The sequence below is a fragment of the Varroa destructor genome, unplaced genomic scaffold (genome assembly GCF_002443255.2).
Source record: "Varroa destructor unplaced genomic scaffold, Vdes_3.0 BEIS01000002.1, whole genome shotgun sequence".
In the NCBI taxonomy this organism is placed as follows: Eukaryota; Metazoa; Arthropoda; class Arachnida; order Mesostigmata; family Varroidae; genus Varroa; species Varroa destructor.
This window is the reverse complement of record NW_019211455.1, coordinates 30,816,973-30,836,112: the sequence shown is the minus strand read 5'-3', so window position 1 is coordinate 30,836,112 and position 19,140 is coordinate 30,816,973. Positions and strand designations below refer to the sequence as shown.

The following is a 19,140-nucleotide window of genomic DNA, read 5'->3' as shown; positions in this document are numbered from 1 at the left end:
TATTATATAATTACCCTTTATTAAGAAAAGTGTGCATATATTTATGTTGCTGAATTGTTCCTTAAACCATACGGCATCGTATCACACCGTGGCTTGGCTTAACCACAAAGCCAAAACGTATTTCTCTGTTTATTCAACAATTGTATGAAGGAACGGGCTCCACGCATAGGAAGTTGAACGTATTATTGAAATAGATTTACGGTCTATTACGTGTAACTTGAAGTCCATGGGCTTGGTGCACTTTTTCCACTATTGTATTGAATAAATGAAAGAGATGAAAATAATAGGAAATTGCATGAGGCCTTATAGCTTCATTCCCTAGACGTCCTACATGATTGCTAATTAAACCATTCGATTATAAATCTAATTAGCCGTTATCATATTCGCTTCATCCGACGCGGACATATAGTTACGGTTACTGATAGTAAACGACCGTTACGCAAAATCAAGCATCTCCGCAACGATGCGATTTGACATCATCCCGAACAACTAGCTTCACACCATTTGAAGGCAACGAAGTAACGGCATCACTCTCCATAAGTCGCTCGACAAGAGAAATACAGGACGATTTCTCATCTATAAGAAAAGCAAAAACCAATGTGTATCAATTAGTCCCCAAACGAATACTCAAGATGTGTACATACATGAAATTAGATATTAGCAGTGATAGACGTACCGTGACGCCAGTGATCAACGAGGTGCATGAAGACTGCAAAAAGCTTCTTGTCCAGTTGCTCCTGCTTTTCAATATTTACGAAATTCCAAAGCATAGTAAATGTGGCAGTATCGAGCGATACGTTTTCTTCTTGTAAGGCTGCACGTATTTCCACACCGTTCATCGCTTGTACACGGCTGGACATACGATTAAACATCTCTTCATATTTGGCATGTTGTTGAGCGGAAATGTGCTCAGCAACCACCTGCAACGAAATAAATTATTATATACACATAAACACCAAATATATTTCGTATGCCACTGGGATGCATTTTTGATTTTCGCCTTTTTGGGTGTCTTCGAGTGCAAAAATCGGCTCAGCTTCCCCCGATCCATCGTCGCCGGCCTTCTTTCAGACGACGGTCTACATTGATAATGTCGTTCTATCTCGCGATTCGACGAGATGAACTGTTATATATACTCCTACAGGCTTATCATTGCATAATTGTATATAATAGCACCAATTAGTGCTCCAGTAAAGCTCTGATGTGATGTCAACTAAATTAAGATGACCATGAACGCTGAAGGAAAAATAATGCGCTGTAGTGAACGCGGTGTGCAGGCCTCAGGTTGTAGGTGGCCTGTCTGACCTTTTTCCACTGTTGGTACGTATGGTATCATTTCTTTTTGTTTCAGAGCCCTCAACAACGGTTTAGCAATATGATGGCGACGGCCAGCAACATTGTCGATCGTATAACAGTACTGAGCATTGGTGCAAAGGACCGACGTAGTTGGATAAACACATACCTCCCAGAGTACGCCCCCAGGGGCGACCCGCTTTGTAAATTGCAATTTTTTTTTTTATCTAAAGGAGTAGGCGTAATATATATCGCGCATAGACCCAGCGGGCGATTTTGGTTTTTTCAACTTACAATTTTCATGCATCGCCTCACCCTTATCCGGGGTTTCTCATTGTTCACCATCGAAACGTACCTGTCGCATTTGCTGGCCAAAGATTGCTTTGACATGTAGCGGCTCTTTCCTTTGAGACATATCTAGAAGAGCTGGAATGTCTACATCAATAAAATGGTTGACTTCATCCAACAACGATAGTATTTTCTCTGCTGAGCAGTTGTGTAGATCCGATGACCACCGAAGCTTCTTACGCATCGCCGAGGCCTTTGGTAAGTCACCCATAGAGATCTTGTACTTAGATACCAGTTGTTCAAAGATCTCTGACAGTTCCGTTGTGGAAAGGCGGGAAGAAGCTCCCTACGCGAGACGCAATCGCAGTTTCATGCAAGACAATGCAAGTTCTAGCATTAGAAATGATGTAAGAATTATCTTGCAGCAAAACGCCCTCAAGTGTTTTACACATGTCTTCCACAGATCAGCGTTGGAACGCTTGTTTTAGCGTTCCAACTACTGTATACACATGTGTGTTGTATACATACAAATAAAATAGTACTCAATAGTATAATAATAAATAAAAAGTACACACTTCGTGTTCCAACCTAATATTGTAACAAACAGCAAAATGCAATGAATTGCATTCTTTCATTTAAACCTTTAATTTTAAACCTTTTATGAGCCTAGTATTTACCTTTTTGAGAACTGTGGGATAATGTTCCTTTAAAAAGTTAATCAGAAGACCATGTGCGCGTACTTGGCGAGCTCTTCGAAGGATTTGATCCAATTTACGCAAAGCAGAATTGCACGGAAGTTCAGCTATCTCTGCGTCGAGTCGTTTCAGGTTTGCCATGAACATTTCAGAGTTTTTTGAATCTGCCCGAGCGCCCCGGCTCCAGAATGATCCCAGTAGGATGTCAGGAACCTCTGGTGTACCGAGTACTTGTCCCAGAGACCAAAGAATAGCTCCGTATACCTGCGCAACAGCAAGAACAAAATACCGTCGCATGCTGATTCTCGCAATATATTCGTCATTAATACATAAGTTAGACCGTTGGAAAGACCGTGCAACTAGCTAAGCAGTATTTTATATATTTCTATGAGACAAAAATTCTTCGAGGTTTCGTTCTACCTAGGCGACTTTATTCGCATATCAGTGGGCTCAAAATGCTGCTAGAAAGCAGATTTTACTTTGATGACCACGATTGTAACTTCGTTTGTATATATATATATATATATATATAGCCTTCAACATTACCTTCATAAGTTCCTCGTCTGATGTTATCTCGTCAGCCTTGTTAATAATGAACCGCATTTTATGTGCATATCTTTTCAGTGACTCTAATACTGTTTTGAGCTCGTCCGATATTTCGGGCTTAAGTGCATCCATCATGACCACAATTTGGTCACTCTTTTCCCCGAACCATTCCATTGCGCCAACATAATCATAGCTAAAAGCAAGTCGACGAAGCAATAGTTTACTATTTGCAAAAACTATATCCATCGCGCAGGGAATCTGAACTTAACTGCAAATCAAAACTTTCGCTAGAATAGAAAAAATGTTTTTTTGGAGGTTGAAAGCAAATGCATTATGTAGACCAGACATCACTGAATTGTGGGTCTGGTACTGTGGGACTCTCACCCACTAAATAGAATAGAAAAATATTTATCTAGCCTAAGCAAATGAGACTTATAATTCAAGCTTTGAATTAGTAATTTGCATACACATTTTTGCCGACTATATTTTCTGTCTATACGGCTAACTACTAGTAAATTGTCTAATATACGCGGATCAATGAGTTTGATGACCATCGTCCTTACTTTCTTGTTCCTGAGATAACGCCGGGCGTATCGATAAGCGTAATCTGTTGGAGGATTTGGGCGTTAAGTGATGCACCAATTAAACGGTCAAGGAAAGCAGCCCCGAACCTCTCTAGACCAGTCTTGGGAAATTCTCCGCGGCCTCTGGATCCAGTTTCCTCGCGATTGGATGGCAGAATCAGTGCTCCTCCTAGCGCACACACAGACACGAAATCGTCCTGAATACGGCCTTTATTCTATAAAATATACCAATTTTACATTATGTTTACGTAGCCTGGCAACGTTTTGTGATGACAACTTGCGAAGATCCTACCTGGTGTGGTGATATCTGTTGAAGAATAGCCAATAACAACGAACCGATCGGTTGTTGGTTCTGGCCCAACCCTCATTCCTGGATAGGACCGGCCTAGAAGGCGTTCCACTAGTGACGTCTTTCCTGTGTGTTAAGGGACATTGTAAACTTTGACGGTATTTGGAGGCAATGCACTATATTAAAATGGTAGTTTTTTTTCCAACTGTCGACGTATCATTATTGTAGTTAAGTATATGCACCGTAGAAATCGTTAAATTGCAATATTCACTCACTATAACTTCCATTTTCGATCGTCACCATACGAGTGTTGCTCAGACAAAAATTACACGAACAACATGCAGTAGCAACGATTCAGTCTAAGGCTCTAAGGCGAAAATTCTAAGGCTCAAAAAAGGAAAAATAGATCTGTTTAGACATAGATTTAGCGTAGTAGTACGGCTGCGCTATGCTGGACATTTACCTTAGAGCACTGTCGATGACAATTGTTTGTGATGCTAACAATGGATTATTACCTCACAACGAGATAGCTGGAACACGTACATGGTCAGCTGAGTCAATGTGTTATAATGAATGGTTTCGTCCACAACTAAATAACTCATTCTTTCCAAATACGAAATAGAGGCGCATTCGGGCCAAGAGGTACGCGCTTTGAGGTAATTTGACTTGCCAAATATCGGAGCAACCTAGGGGTTACACTTTTCTTCTCTAGTTCGTGTGAACAAATCGTTTCTAGGCATATCACAATAGTTTTTACCAAAAAAAAAAAAGCTTGTGATAAAACTCGAAGGGGTAGCCGTAATTAGGTTCAAGACCGCAGAATAGCTGATATACCTAGGAAAGTGCAGGAAATTAAACAAAAAAAAAAAAAAAAAAGAGACTACATGTGAATTACATCTCCTGAGGGAAAACCTAATCCAAGGAGAACTTTTCTGTAATCACGGAAACATATGCAACGAGTAGTTATGTATGCAGGTACATTCTACTACTAATTGCTGCCATGATCGCTTTTAGTGACCACAGCACAGCCGCTACTCTTACTATTGCATCGAGTCATCCTGAATTGTACGTCCACTGATTACATATTAATATTATCTGTGGATCTCAAAGCAGCATATTAATTTATAACAAACATAGAAATTGAATATTTTCTAGTTAAGTTAGTATTTATATATATAAATTGATATAAACTATACATATAATAAAGAAGAGGTTAATAGGTCTTATAATATTATAAGACCTATTAACAACTATTAATTTACAGTGAAAGAAGACGAGCGGGTGTCGCACCGACGGAATAAGGTCCTATGATGAGCACGATAGGCTTTGCATAGAAGTCGGCCTCGAGGAGTCGAGAATGGGATGAGAAATGCTGAAATTGGGTCTCTTGTTCCAGTGGAAGAAGTCGCTCTTCATACAAGGTCGTGAGCCCTTCTTCCAGCGAACAGAATGCACGTGCATCCAACTCCCGCGGACTATCGAACGTCGTCTCTCTTGCCTGCACGACGAATTATTACAGATTCGCAGTGAGAAGATGCTTCATGCTTTGGCCTTCTGTGCTACATGTTGAATGAAGTTGAGGCGCATGCATATGAACTAGCCAACGGCTAATAATAAAATTAACTTGCTTGCGTTCTAAAATTCAACCGTCACCATGTTTTTCGTAGAATTTCAGGGAATTAATCATAATACCCTGAAATTCTAATGTCAGTCGGGTACCGTTCCGGACGCTCATTAAGTTGCTAAAGAGTACCATTTAATCGACGACGTTTTTTACATTACGTACAATTTTCGAAGATAAATAATCTTCAGCTCACCAATTGCAATCAATGCCAGATGCAATCAGCATATAAATCTTAGAATAAAACTGTAAAGTAAATTGGTTGGTTTCGTAGAATTACGTGCTTCTCAGATAATGCGTCAACTCCTGCGCAAAGATGATAGTAAATCTATCCTCATAGATGGACGCCAGAATGACTTAATCCCATGTGAATGAGTAGTTTGAAGTAGTAGTAGTAGTAGTAATAGTAGTAGCAGCTGTAGTGGACGTCTGTGGACTTGGTCATTCTGCCCCTTCTTTTTATGAGTTCCGCGTAGCTCTGGTGTGTCAGGATAACGTAAAATGGTAATCATTTATTTATATACGAACGTGTTGATGCTTTCCGATATCGCTGGCTAAAGTCAATCGCTTTCAACTCGACGCTAGATTTTGCGCTTTTTAGTTATCTCGTTCTCGCTGGTTTCTCGTACAAAAGCTTGCTAGTACAATTGTGTATCCGGTCGAAATGAAGACAGTATTTAACGCTGTCCGCTAAAACCGATCGGCTAATGTCAGACGCATTTTCAACAACAAAGTCTAACTGCTATCGGTTTTCGAGCTAATTATGTCAAACGCATCATGTAGTGAAACACCAGCACGAAATCATTAAAGGATATCGAAAACCAATGAGATAGGCATGTATTTAAAATCGGCGGTGTTCGCCGGCACGTTTTTTGCTAGCGGCGGCGGCGGCGGCGCAGGGTTCGCGAAACACTTAGACGTGATTTTAGCCAGAGTCGATTGTCATGTTTACCGCCACGCAGACGTACCGAAAAATTTTACTACCTAAAGGGGTCGGTCAGCGCCTATATAGATGGGTATACATAGGACAATTCCTTCGTTTGGCAAGTCCTTACTGAAGGTTCTGCTAAACTAAATCTGTCGAGCTTCACATTTTCCAATTGAACACCAGATTTCCATCTGACGTTCACATGATAAAATGATAAAATAATCATCCTGTATTTTTACCATCCGATCTAGAGTATATATATGGTCAGGCAGACTTTAAGGGGTTGTTCGTCATAGCAGGAATAGGACCAATTGCCATTCTCAGTATCAGAAAACCAAAAGAAGATGAACTGATCATGGTAGAGAGACACCGTCGTTTTCACAATTTTACCCAGGATCAGGTATATATTAATCACTTTTGGTCCTTGCCGTTGCCGGTTTCCTGTGGTCTTTAGAAGATCCGAGAAAGATTTTTATAAGGCATGCCGGAAGTACTCAATATGGCTTAATCTCTGAAACGAAATTACGTTTCAAGCCGTTTTGGACAGGAGAAATCAAATTGCCCATTTGATCATTCAGTTAAGCTCCAGCGTTCGTCCCTTTCGGGCTCCTCGAACGTTTTAGCTCCCATATTTTTATTTTTTAATCTGGCATCATGCCAAAATGTAATACTGGAATACACTCGTACATTTGCAACAGATCAACACCAAAAATACACAAAAAACAGGTTATTTGCGGATTATAAAGGATTAATTGTTAAATCAACTACTGAACGGTCCAAGGTCCAAGCTAGTTAATGCTTATATTGGATAGACATGATCGTTAGTGTATTCATAGTAGCTCATTGATGTAGCCCAGACAAACTCTAATAATATTTGGTGACGAAGAGGTCATTTAAACCCTTTTGAATCAGTTGGATCAGGGTCGATATCGGTTAGGGATACCTTGGGGCGTCTTAAACTCGTGCGAATGGTCGGATGCGCCAAACAAGGTGTGCATATGGTAGATATTAATAATGAATCTGCTGGTCATTGTCGTGCAAATCCCGTATAAAAGACTCGAACGAAGCGTACGGTGAAGTCATTTTATGACTTATTTTTATAAGCTTTTTCGAAAATACGAACAGACGTCTGAATTTGAATACTACTCAATCTCAGAAGCGTTTAATCCCATGTGAATTAAATCTCATTCGGCTAAAATCTCTCTCTCTCTCTCTCTCTCTCTCTCTCTCTCGAGAGAGAGAGAGAGAGAGAGAGAGAGAGAGAGAAATCCATCTGAAGAGACATTAGATAGATGAATGCAGACAAAAAGTTTGCATTTATCTAATGACAGAAAGAGGCGATTACCCCTAGCTTCGTTGTATGACTGACACTCTCTCAATTGTCTCAATCAATCAATGTCCGCTCTAATTGTGAGTAGACATTGATTTCTATTCTATGAAATCGAAGTGGTTTTTGTTAAATGTCTTTCGTTAAATTTCGAAAAGCTCTTAATACACTACAAGATAGAGAGCAGATACACCTTATTCCACCGCGGCAGTGGATCTCTTCACGCAGTATGCCCGCTACGTCTCTAGAATCTTACTAATCCCTAATACGACCATCCTTAGTGGGATCCGAACATACGAGGAAGGCTGTGAAAGGGTAATAGAATACTAATAGACACGCTAGAAACACCAAGGGGGCAAACATCGGCCTCACGATGCGAGTAGTTTCGTTTTTCCAAAAATACTGCTACTGTGACCCGAGCGAACGTTCTTCTTTTAGAACTTAGTTTTAGAACTGGCGCCGTTGACCATATTGCTATGTGGGCCCATATGTAAAGGAAGCGCAGTGCTGACACGCTACGCTGTTCGCACAGTATTTACACAGGTCTATAATCCAACCAGAGGTCGAAAATCAGTGTGTGCCGCATTTATTCTAATTACCCCCTTCCTTTCATTAGAGAACTTGTTTATAGTAGAAGAACTACATATAAATGCTAATCTATCTGTATGTAGTATGCCTATGTCTAGAAGATGGCCGGTTTCTTTTGTCGACAAGAATCAAACTTGTTGCTTAGATGACTAATTTTCACGGGTGAATTTTGTGTCAGGGTAAAAAGGACAACACGAATTAGAATTTTAGTACCGTACCTTTAGGAGAGCATGAAGTGAAATATTAGCTTTCCTTAATTGGGCCTTTGCCGCGCTCATTGCTTGATCCATCCGCTTCGTCATCTTTACCTAAATGAACACACGAGTTATATGTACGTAAATATATCTTTATAAAGATTTCTGAATAATTGCATTAGGTAACTAACAACGATTATGAGATCTAGATTGGATCAGTGCGTAGTACAGGGTCAACGTTAATTTGCGTACTAACGTATGATAGCTTATGTTCCAGTTGTCGAGTATTTTTAAGCAAATCGCTAATAATTTTCTGTAGACAACTCCGGAGCTCGTAGAAGCAGTAGTAGGGAGTTGGATCCAGAATCTCACAGTTCGTATCACCGCCTCAATGTATATGTAAATAAAGATTCCATCAGTCGAAATAAACCTAGGCTTTGCTTAATGTAACAAAAACATACCTCAAACAACTGCTTTGAGGTGATCTTGCATGCTTTGCATCGGTACATCATAGACTACAAAGATATTATCTAACCCAAAATCGCATCTGCTCGGTTCACTATCGCTGTCCATCTGCGTGCGTGCATACCTACATAGGATATGAAAGTACTTTTTACCCTTAAATTTAAAGCACTGGACGGTCATACCGCATTTTAATGCGCTTAAGAAACTGAGGGCTTTCTGAGTATGCAAAGTAACGGAAGGACACGGAGGAAGCTTTTCTAGCGACAGCATAACTTAATTTACGATAAAAACGTCAATGAAGCACACCCTAGAAAGCAACGAAGCTATTAAAATTTCTTTAGACGGAAAGCGATGCATAGCATTTATCGAAAAATTATTGCGTTATTATTATTATTATTATGAAATTATGTTCTTCGCGAAAATGTGTTTAATCATTGCCAAAGGATGCATCGTCGATTTTGAAGTGGGCCTACGCGCGCCTTGTATACCATTAGATGCTGATCCCATACATCGCACCGTGTAACTTATAGGGTTATGTTCAGTGTGTTATTTATATATTATGTAGGCATACTCTAATTACTGTTATAAAACGAATGTTCAAAACAGGCGTAATGAAGTTGGTCCTCAAATATGATTCAATAACATGAGTTTTTCCAGTTTAAACGGCTTGATTCATGGAAATTAAATAAATTCTCATAAAAATGTCCGTTCTTATACTGTACAACGTTAGACTGACTTGACACTTATTACCGAAGAAGCCTAGGAACAGAAAGCCACACAACTAATATCAAGGTCACACTTCCCAAGAAAAAACATATCTCAATAAATGAGCAAGCGGAAGTATTACTAGTATCCGCTTTAAATATTACTCATGATAATTCGGTGGATTTCGTCGCCTTATGGAAAGTTCATCATTTGATTTTTGCTTGACTGCATCTGAAAGTAAACTGAAAAGTATATCGTGTGCTATTAAAATGTTTCATACCTTCATATCGTTAGCGCTGTTTTTAATTTTTAGGAACATCATTTTTTGAGTAGGCTTATAACTTTATCCTTACGTAAAATACTACAACTATATTATTGTCTTATAAATATCAAAAGCCTGCTTTTCGGTAAACGCAATTTCATCTTCTCCATCAACACATTCCTCCAAGTTATATCCATTAGTCAATTTGCCCCATATAATGCGTTCGGCAGGAGCATATTTCGACTCGTGCTTTGCCTGACATTTAAGTATAGCATCCAACGAATGTCCAATTTCTGACAAAGGCGTTTCAGGTTCATTCGATAGCTGTTATTCTTTATCCAAGACGAGAAAGACAGATTCTCGGCGGGGTTTCTCGATGATGTCATGATCCATCCTGATGAACCTTTCACAGTTGTCGGGTGGTAGGATTGACCGCCAACTCGCTATTAACAGCTGGCCAAAGAAGCGGTACGTGATTTTGCTTATTATAATAATCGCAGCAATTATTTGGATATTGAGCGGAGGTATGACGGAGGAAAATAGGGCTTACGTTCTGGGGAGTGACTGTTCGACCCAGAAAAGCATAAATGAAGACAATCGGGCTCACCCATAGTGGTTTTGCGTACACCTGCCCTATAGGCTGCTTCTGCACAACAATGTCTAAGAAGAGTAGAAAGTAATACTTCAAAGCTACGTGACAGCTTTACTATGTACGTTATTGTTTGTTTGTTTGATTCCTTGACGTCATTTTGCCCCTGAGCCGATTGTTGTAAAACCGAACCAAACAAAAACAGAAGGAAAAAAGTAGCATTACACTTTTTGTTAAAAATTTATCTGTGCTTCCCGTTCTTAAGCGAATCCTAGTCATGCGTAATTCGTAATTGCTTATTAGAATTATACGTAAGTTATCTGATCTCAAAAGATAGTATACATTTCACCTGAACTTTACATCCATGCATGCCTTCTATCAATTAATAAAAGTAACTATAACTTAGATTTTCATGTTAGATCAACTAAATCAATAACTTATATATCTACAAGGTAATCGGACTGACGTGAATTATATGCTATTTATTCCAAATTTTCTATGTACTAAAGTTTTATATGCTTAATGCTTTATCGTGACTTTGAGGCTTTTATACTGATCAGAAATACGAAATGCTGTACAAACGCGTTTGTAAACTCCTTCTGCGGTTCGTTACATACAAATTTTGTATATAGATAATTATGCTGCTACAAGCAAATCCGGCAGACTTTAAAATTAAATGATTTTGAATTATGTGCCTCTGACAGATGAAATGTGGCTGGTATATAGTTGCGTCATTTAGAAACTTGCAAGTTGACTTCAAGGGGATGAGCTCAGAAGGAAAATGTCTTTTAGTCTCAACAATGAAGGCTCAATGGGGAATCTTTTGTTCCTCAGAGGCCTCACCGCACTCGAAATTCATCGAGGATGGGTAAAGATATTAGGCAAGGAGGTTCTAAACGAAAGCACAGTAAATGAATGATGCACAGGTATCAAGAACGGAGATTAAAGTGTTGAAGACCAGCCAGGAGGTGACCACACGACGAAATCTAAGGGACCTGAAGTTAAATTAGCAATCATGGAGGCTTTTCGCAGAACGAGAACTTGAAGTCTAAGAGCTCTGTCAGTCAAAACTGACGCAACATAACGTATAACGTGTTATAGAATCGTGACCGAAATACTGAAAACTGAATACAGAATGTCTGAATACAAAAATTTGCCGTAAATTGATTCCAAGTTAGTTAGTTGTATGTATTCCACGTGCAATTTGTAGAATTTGAACTAACAAAAAAACCCGTTTGTAGCATACGGTCACGACATAGACAGGGGTAGTTCAATCTTCATCACCAACTGGCGAAGGGCCAGGCAAGAGAACAGGGAGAGAAATAGTACTAAGTAAGTTTGAATGTAAGGTGATGGTACCACTCACGGTAGACATCAGGGGCACCTGCTACTATGAGATACTCGCCGAAAATGAAACGCTGTATGCAACCCGCGTTATTTTTTTAAAGGACTCATGGACGGAAATCAGAAACAAGCAGTATTGTTACCTGACAAAAACGCTAGATCTCATTGCCATGCTTCAATTACGTTTGAATTGGATAGATTAATATTCAGTTTATTTTCCCGATTTAGGGTCGTGTGATTACGAGGCTTTCCATGCTCTAAAAAGGATAGCTAGCGGACAAGCATGCCCCACTATCGATTTACGTCGAAAAGCCACAGATAAAGAAATCATTGTATGAGAACGCGAATGATAGGTACTTGACTGCCCAGAAGCTGCCACAGCACTGGAATAAACGCGTTAAAAATAGCTAGTTCAATTTCGAAGTCTACTAGATTGTTTTGTAATAGCCTAATATATATATATACCGGGGTGGGGTAAAGGAGGCTGGCTAACACAAAGAAGCTAGGTGATGTCCATGCTTCGTTTACATACTATATTAAGATATTAAACACTTGAATAATAATAATATTCGTTACTTTAAAATATAAAGATTTTTGTAGCAAGGGAATTTTCCATCCGCTAATCACAACCAAGCAAAGGTGCTAATCATGTTTGATAAAAATAGTAATGGTGAAACCAGAAAGACAAGGGTATACCAGCAGGCATAAATTATGCGATTTGATATTCTTCTTTGATCGGAGAGAAGATTAACGAACTGTTGCTTATCAAGAAGGAAGAGATGCATAGTAGAACCATTAAATTAGTCTTACACGTTTATTAATTGATATGCCTTAAGGCTTTCAAATTCCATGTCGAAAAATTTCGATACTTTAATCAATTTGGGCTAGTAATTTCTTACGGATTGTTGCACGCAGTCATCCCAGGATTTGAATACATTTTGGTTCCTTGATGTTATCAATTTTTTGAAATGTCTCATTTGTCAAGCCAGAGGATATTTACGTACGTGGTAACTAACATTAAACTCTAGTGCCATGTTTTTCAACTATTCGTAGTTTTTTTTTTAGTTCAACATCGGGCAGAGGGCCAGTTCGTTTGTATGAGATTTGTGGTGATCCGTACGCAAGCCTCTCGGAAAAAACTGAGATATTTTTCAGAAAGGCAATGACAGAGACGCTCATTTCTCCGCTTGTTGAGGTTGCTGATTATTTCGACAGTGGCTCCGCTACGGGTGGAGTTTATGAAGATGGAAGTCTGCTACAGGATTGGAAATGAACCCCATTGCTAAGGAGGGTTCTGTTCGTTGGACTGGTCCGAATGAACAGCATAACAGCATGGCTAGATTACTTCAACGAGCCTTCCGAATCACAAAAAGAAAATATGCGTAAGTATGATGGGCTAGAAAAGTTTTTGTTATTTGAGTAGACTCCTTAACCCCACTTTGCAGATATAAGAGTGCCTTACCCTCAGTCATTTTGTGATCTTTCACTACTTGAACTTAATATAATAATATTATATAGAATGACTGTAATAATTCTAACTATAAACATTTTTTGAGAAGTTCAGCCTATGTACGCATTTAGGTTGCCCGTCCAGGCAGGAATATATGGTTATCAAATATTGTTGATGATAAAGTTAGGCAGTGGGGCGACTTTGACCATATCGTCCTCAAAGCAAAGATTATCGAAAAAAAACTAAAGGGAACAAAGCCATTTCGTCTGCTCCGTTGTATGTTTATGTTTTTCTTACAAACGTACTATTGATTGAAAGCTATTAATGTGAAGATGAAGGAATAGGATATCATGCGGTAAGTCATAATCACACGAGATATTGCACTGAAGTTCTCATGAGAAGCTATAAAAAAATGACAAAAATTAACGAATTTCGACGTTACTGCATCATTGGTCTGTCCATAGAGCTAGAATCCAGTTGTTAACAATGAAATAGGTTGTTTGCAATTGAAGGACTTTTTTTTAGGGTCTCAAATCAAGCACTATGCCAACTCTAAAGTGAAAAAGGGCAGTGCCAATATGAAGTATTTGACTTCACTTAACCTGCAATGATCAAATCTATCAGTAGCAAAGGCACGTTCTACAGGGTGTCTACTCTATGTAAATGTAATGTACTAAAATTTTGATGCGTTGTCATATACCGCAGATGCCGAAAGCATAACGTGAAATACACACACTCATTGAAGAGCAGTATCGTAGAGTCTGGCATTGTTAGTGATTCTGTTGGAAGTTTATTAACAGCAGTTCGTTGGCTATGAAGTAATGATAGTTCAACCAGTGGCAAGCTTGTCGTTGAAAATAATAATAGTGAACTTCTGTCAATAAAAAGTAACTTCGGCATCTGTAATGAGGTAGGGAGGCTGAAATCACTTGACGCTATCATGTATTTGTGCTGCTTTTTGCAATTTGTTCATTTTACAGCGGCAGGCAGGAATATTTGTAAATTTTTCAGCTAAGCCAAACAAAGAAATAGGGTAAGACATGGTCTGCACAGGAGGCGAAAGATTCTAATTTATCTGCTCGTTTCATCCCGTTGTCCGTGTGTTCTTCCTTTTCTTCAGACTTTTGTTGTACTCTCTAAGGCTTTCTTTTCCTTAAAGATTTTTACAGGTCTAAAGTGGACTTTTGCTCAGTGCTCTCGGCCAGGCGACGGTGACTGAGGCTGTAAGTGAAAACTCGTACGCCCAGCTCGACCTGGTCGTTTGATGCCTAATATCTCCACTGAAGAAATGGTAAAGCCACCTAGCTAGTTATATATAGGCAAGACCAACCTCGAGTGAAGGAGGAAATGGGGTAGGTCGCAGATAGGTAATTGCACATGTCTCGCAACCGTTCAGAAGCACGTACTACCTAACGAAGATTGGCTTAAGAGGATGATATAGATTAATCGAAGCCAATATTAGAAGAACACATGTTTACCGTATGTACACTATTATGAGTAAAGTGAGTGTTCTTACGGAAGTTATGAGCAATTTAAAGTTACGTAGCCGTATTCTCCTTTGAGATAAAGATGTTTGCCCGAGTCTTGTCCCTTTTGTGAGTTAATGTCCACTGAAGTGGAACAAATCTGCCGCGACTCCATGGCTGGTAAAGATAAGAAGCTCCCCTTTTCGCTTCGCCCTGCAGCAGAGTTTTCCGTGTTTTGTTCAATTCTAAGCTCACCAATGTAATGGCCGTTATATAGTAACTAACCAAGTAATATTTCCACAATAGAAGCAAATGTTTCAATCCAAATGTTCTTTGTTCGTTAAACGCAAGGATATACCTAAGAGATAAACGGATATCAACAACAGACACGTCGCCATTTCTCAATTAAAAAACCTAAATTCATTCGTCAAGGCTGAAACAACATCATTATGTGATGAAGTATTTTTTATCGGTTCGATACATCCATACAACGCTGCGAAACCCTAACTAGCTTAACAAGGAGCTATTAGACACTTCCTTTGACGATGTTTATGCCTCATAGAGAACTGGCAAAAGAACGAGAAGTTGTAATGTACCGTAACAATATTTCGGGCTATACGATTTAGCCTTTACTAGTTTCCAGCAAAATGGCCACAGACAGCGACAGGAGCTTGGCCGTATGGAATGGGCCGATGTGGTTATCGTACCCATTAATCTATTACTAAAGTCTGTTACGAAAATTCGTCCCCAACTCTACTTTGTACAGCTGTTGGTATTAACTGAATGATGAGTTAGTACTTGCCGATTAACATGGCCAAATCTATAACAATGTAGACTTGTATTTTCAGAGATCAAAGTGGCACATATCGATGTGAAGCTACCTTCACCTTTGATTTGGTGATTTGTTCACGAACACTGAGAAGAACAACACGATTTTTTAAAAACGAATATATTTCTATTAGGAACTATCAACCTACGAATGACGTCGTTTCAAATAAACAATTGTAGACTTTGCTTTAAAGTGATTCTGTAGGAAGGTCACTGCACGGGCATACGCCGACTAGATAAAGTATTCACAAAGTGAATGTTCTTCACCTTACGTATAGAGAATATTACGCCAATAATTTTTGCAATAAACTGTAGAAAAGCTACTTCTCAGGCTATCGAATGTTATCAGTAGCTGGTCCTCTACCTAAGTAATTTAAATCCATACACGACGACTTCGTTGGACAGATTGAACGAGGACAAGCTAAAGGAGAACCGTTTGGGGCTTGGCGTTAATCGTTCCCGCACCGAGGCTCCTTTCGCCGCTCTGACTCGAACGAGTCCAAGGCGCTGGGTCGATCCCATGGGTAAAGTCTATCTTGATCTCGTTGAGACTCTTTGCCAACTTCAGTGGAGGTAGGTCTTTAGAAGACGCTAGAGCTAGAGGGTTTCAAAACAGAGGCCAGGACTGAACGCGTCGTGGGTGACTTGACAGTTTGAGCCTTTATAGGCTCGTAGAACACCGGCCAGCGTCGATAGGTGCCTGTCCACAAGAACATGACAGCTGTTCTACTGCGGCCCGCATCTCGCCGAGACGAACAAAAATATCGCCGCTAGTACTGCCTTTGGAAATTTGCTTCGATGCTCAGTTCCTAATAAAAAAGAACGACATTGTTGGCGAAATAAATGGGCACAGCTGTTTTAGTGTTAAAACAGTTCAAACGATACTAAAAAAAGCTTTTTTTTCCTTTTTAATATTTGTTACGAATGTCACAACATGGTTTTTACGTTAATGTAATGCACACTCGCATTTATTACAATTATCAAAAGTACGGAGCATTTTATACAGGTAGTTATTATCCCGGCATACAGTTGTTCAAGCCAAGAGCATACTTTACTATATTTCAAGCCAATATCTCTCGTAGCTATAAAATTAACGACCTACGGTGACTGGAAGTCCGATTAACTAGTGATGCATATAGATAAATTTTGTAAATATCCTGCCGAGACGCTTTTACTAGGAATATGACTCGTTTTGATAGTTCAGGTGCTGCTAGAGCTACTTTTATTAAGGTTAACATTAATTTTTTACAGTTGTACAAAAAAATATTCCAATAGAATGCCTTGTACATCTATGACTAACGTGTCAAATCACCGATCCTTGAAAAAGTTATTACCTTGATTATGAGAATCATTGTTTTTCTTGTTCACACACTTTCGTAAGTACAAGGCTTAAACCAGTGGGACCTTAAGACGCTATTTCATTCGCAGAAGGCTAATGAGGGCAGAGTGATATGCAACAATATGTAGATAACGCTATGACCTCTATACCAGAAAAGGTACACAGTCTAATCGGATGATAGGCTTCTCTGCGGTTTCCAAATTGTGTGAATTGTCAGGAATTGCATTGATAGCTTTACTGATAAAAGCCGATAGAGGTCATGGTGGGACGGTAAGACAGTACGTAGAACGAAGCCTATGAAGTACCTCGTGAACACGGTTCTTTGAAGCTTTCGTGTATAGATGATACTTCTGCAATCGTTACTTACCTGTCGTATATAACATATCTGCTGGAGTCTATCAACGAGCTTGTCTACTTTTTTTTATTCACACAAGTACAATGGACTGTCAAGTTACGGAGCGCTCCGTAAAATCAATTGAAAAAACTTGAGACATATGTTATTAGATTATTCTAAGTTCATAATTTATTCATTCGTTATTGCCAGCTGGACTCAGCGTTACCAACATTTCCGCATATCGCAGAACTGAACACAAGTTAATATTTACCTACTTGAATCCATAATATTCGCGAAATTGATGTTTTTCTTGCTTTTTGTCATCAGCGATATTTTCGTTTGACTGTTTGCGGTAGACGCTTTTCAATTCTAATGTTTTTTTATAGGAAGACTGAGTTGCAGTATTAAAAATTCATCGAATTAAAGTTAGATTTGTCTATTTACAATACAAACATCTATCTAACGCTCTATTTACTCATGTAGATAAAATAGTTAGTGTAAATATATGTATACATACATCTTATGTGTGTATATACGGTGACCCACCTAAAATGGTATTTTCTTTCTTGTTACAACAAAAATAGACGAAATGCTAGACGTATCGATGTTTTGGGCGGCATCGTTTAACTCTCACCGGTTTTTTCTCGGTTATGGATGTTCCACTGTGCCATTCATCACACAGCCCTAGATGTACTGGCGATACGTTATTTGTTAATTCATGGTAACCCAAAAAAAGATGTATTTTGTCCTGATCTTTGCGAAAATGACGCACTGCTTTCCGCCGCGATATATTTGTTGTTTGTTCTAGAAAAATTTGGCTGTCCACTAACACCAAGAATAGCTAATCAATGCATACTATGACAAAGACTCGCCAAATAGCTTACCCTGTATATAGACGATGTCTTGCAACGGTTTGCGACTATTATCGTTATTTCAGCCATGTTTGCCTGAACGGTAAAATAGCAACCGGTTGATTAAAATGAAAGCTTTATTTTTGCTAAAGCAATCCTTACACAATACGACTATACATATGAATGATTTCGTTCAACTAGACGAAAACATTTTTCCCTATGCGTTTATTATGTTTTTAATGTGTATCAAAATACCCGCTATTGACAAAAAATCGATGCTAACATTTGCGTACTCTATTTTCTGGAATATCTATACAGAAATATAGTACATACATATGTTAGCTAGTTGTCGCACTTACCCTTGGTTTTTCTTGTTTAGCGTGGTATACAAACCAAATTGCATGGGAAAGGGCAAAAGACAAGGCAAAGGCTTTGAGCCATCAATATCGCGATCGAAAGCAAATTGTTGCGTCCAATATAAGGCAAGCCTTCCTGTTGCTGCGGTTAATTATTCAGCAATTTAAGACAAGCAGAAGCTTGATACACTACCGAAGTAGAAGGCCGGCCGCTTCAACTTTCGGCAGTGCTAGACGAAGGTTTCGAAGTAAGTACAAATCGAAGGCAAGTGCTCTGGGAATATCAATCATCATGGCTAACATTATTTGACTAGCATTTTTTTTCTTAAGTAAATGTGGAAAACCAAAAAGCAGCGGCTACGATCGAGAACTATACATATATAACTACTAGAAAACTATATATATATATAGTGTTGTGTGTTGTCATTCAAGGCTTGCTCGCTATTTTTACGTTTTCCTTTTTTCTTTTTTTATATAAGCGCGATTGCCGATTAGATAAACTTTTCAATAGAGCGGACGATGCTCCCATTGGATCGGCGTTCGTATTGTTGTCAGACGCGTGGCCCAATATCTATTTTTGCGACAAAATAACTCACGTATCCTAAAAATACCGAATATTTAACCGCACATGTTCCAGTTTTTATCGAATTGAGAATAAATTGACAGGAAGGCAACGCTAATTTTGGAATACTGAATTGACTTTATATTGTTAACTCCTATGAAATATAAATTTTTTTTTTCGAAAAGCATTATCTTCGTCGTAAGGCGTTTGCTACACAAAAATTCAGACAGGTATAT

The 19,140-nt window shown here is 39.0% G+C and overlaps 1 protein-coding gene across 3 annotated transcripts; it reads right to left on the bottom strand.

Moving 5' to 3' along the window:
* LOC111244569 (EH domain-containing protein 1-like) lies at positions 1–8,463 on the bottom strand. Of its 3 annotated transcripts, XM_022791797.2 has the most exons (9): positions 8,378–8,463; positions 4,986–5,193; positions 3,699–3,821; positions 3,386–3,575; positions 2,823–3,015; positions 2,259–2,540; positions 1,649–1,927; positions 677–920; positions 1–576 (listed from the first exon to the last, which is right to left on the bottom strand). In XM_022791797.2, the coding sequence occupies exons 1-9, from the start codon at positions 8,459–8,461 to the stop codon at positions 446–448; spliced, it is 1,734 nt and encodes a 577-aa protein (XP_022647532.2). In that variant the 5' UTR covers positions 8,462–8,463; the 3' UTR covers positions 1–445. The 3 variants fall into 3 exon arrangements, with proteins under 3 accessions (XP_022647532.2, XP_022647534.1, XP_022647533.1); XM_022791799.2 differs by lacking the exon at positions 8,378–8,463 and having other exon boundaries at positions 4,958–5,068; XM_022791798.2 differs by lacking the exons at positions 4,986–5,193; positions 8,378–8,463 and adding an exon at positions 3,971–4,070.
* Positions 8,464–19,140: the final 10,677 nt, after the last annotated feature.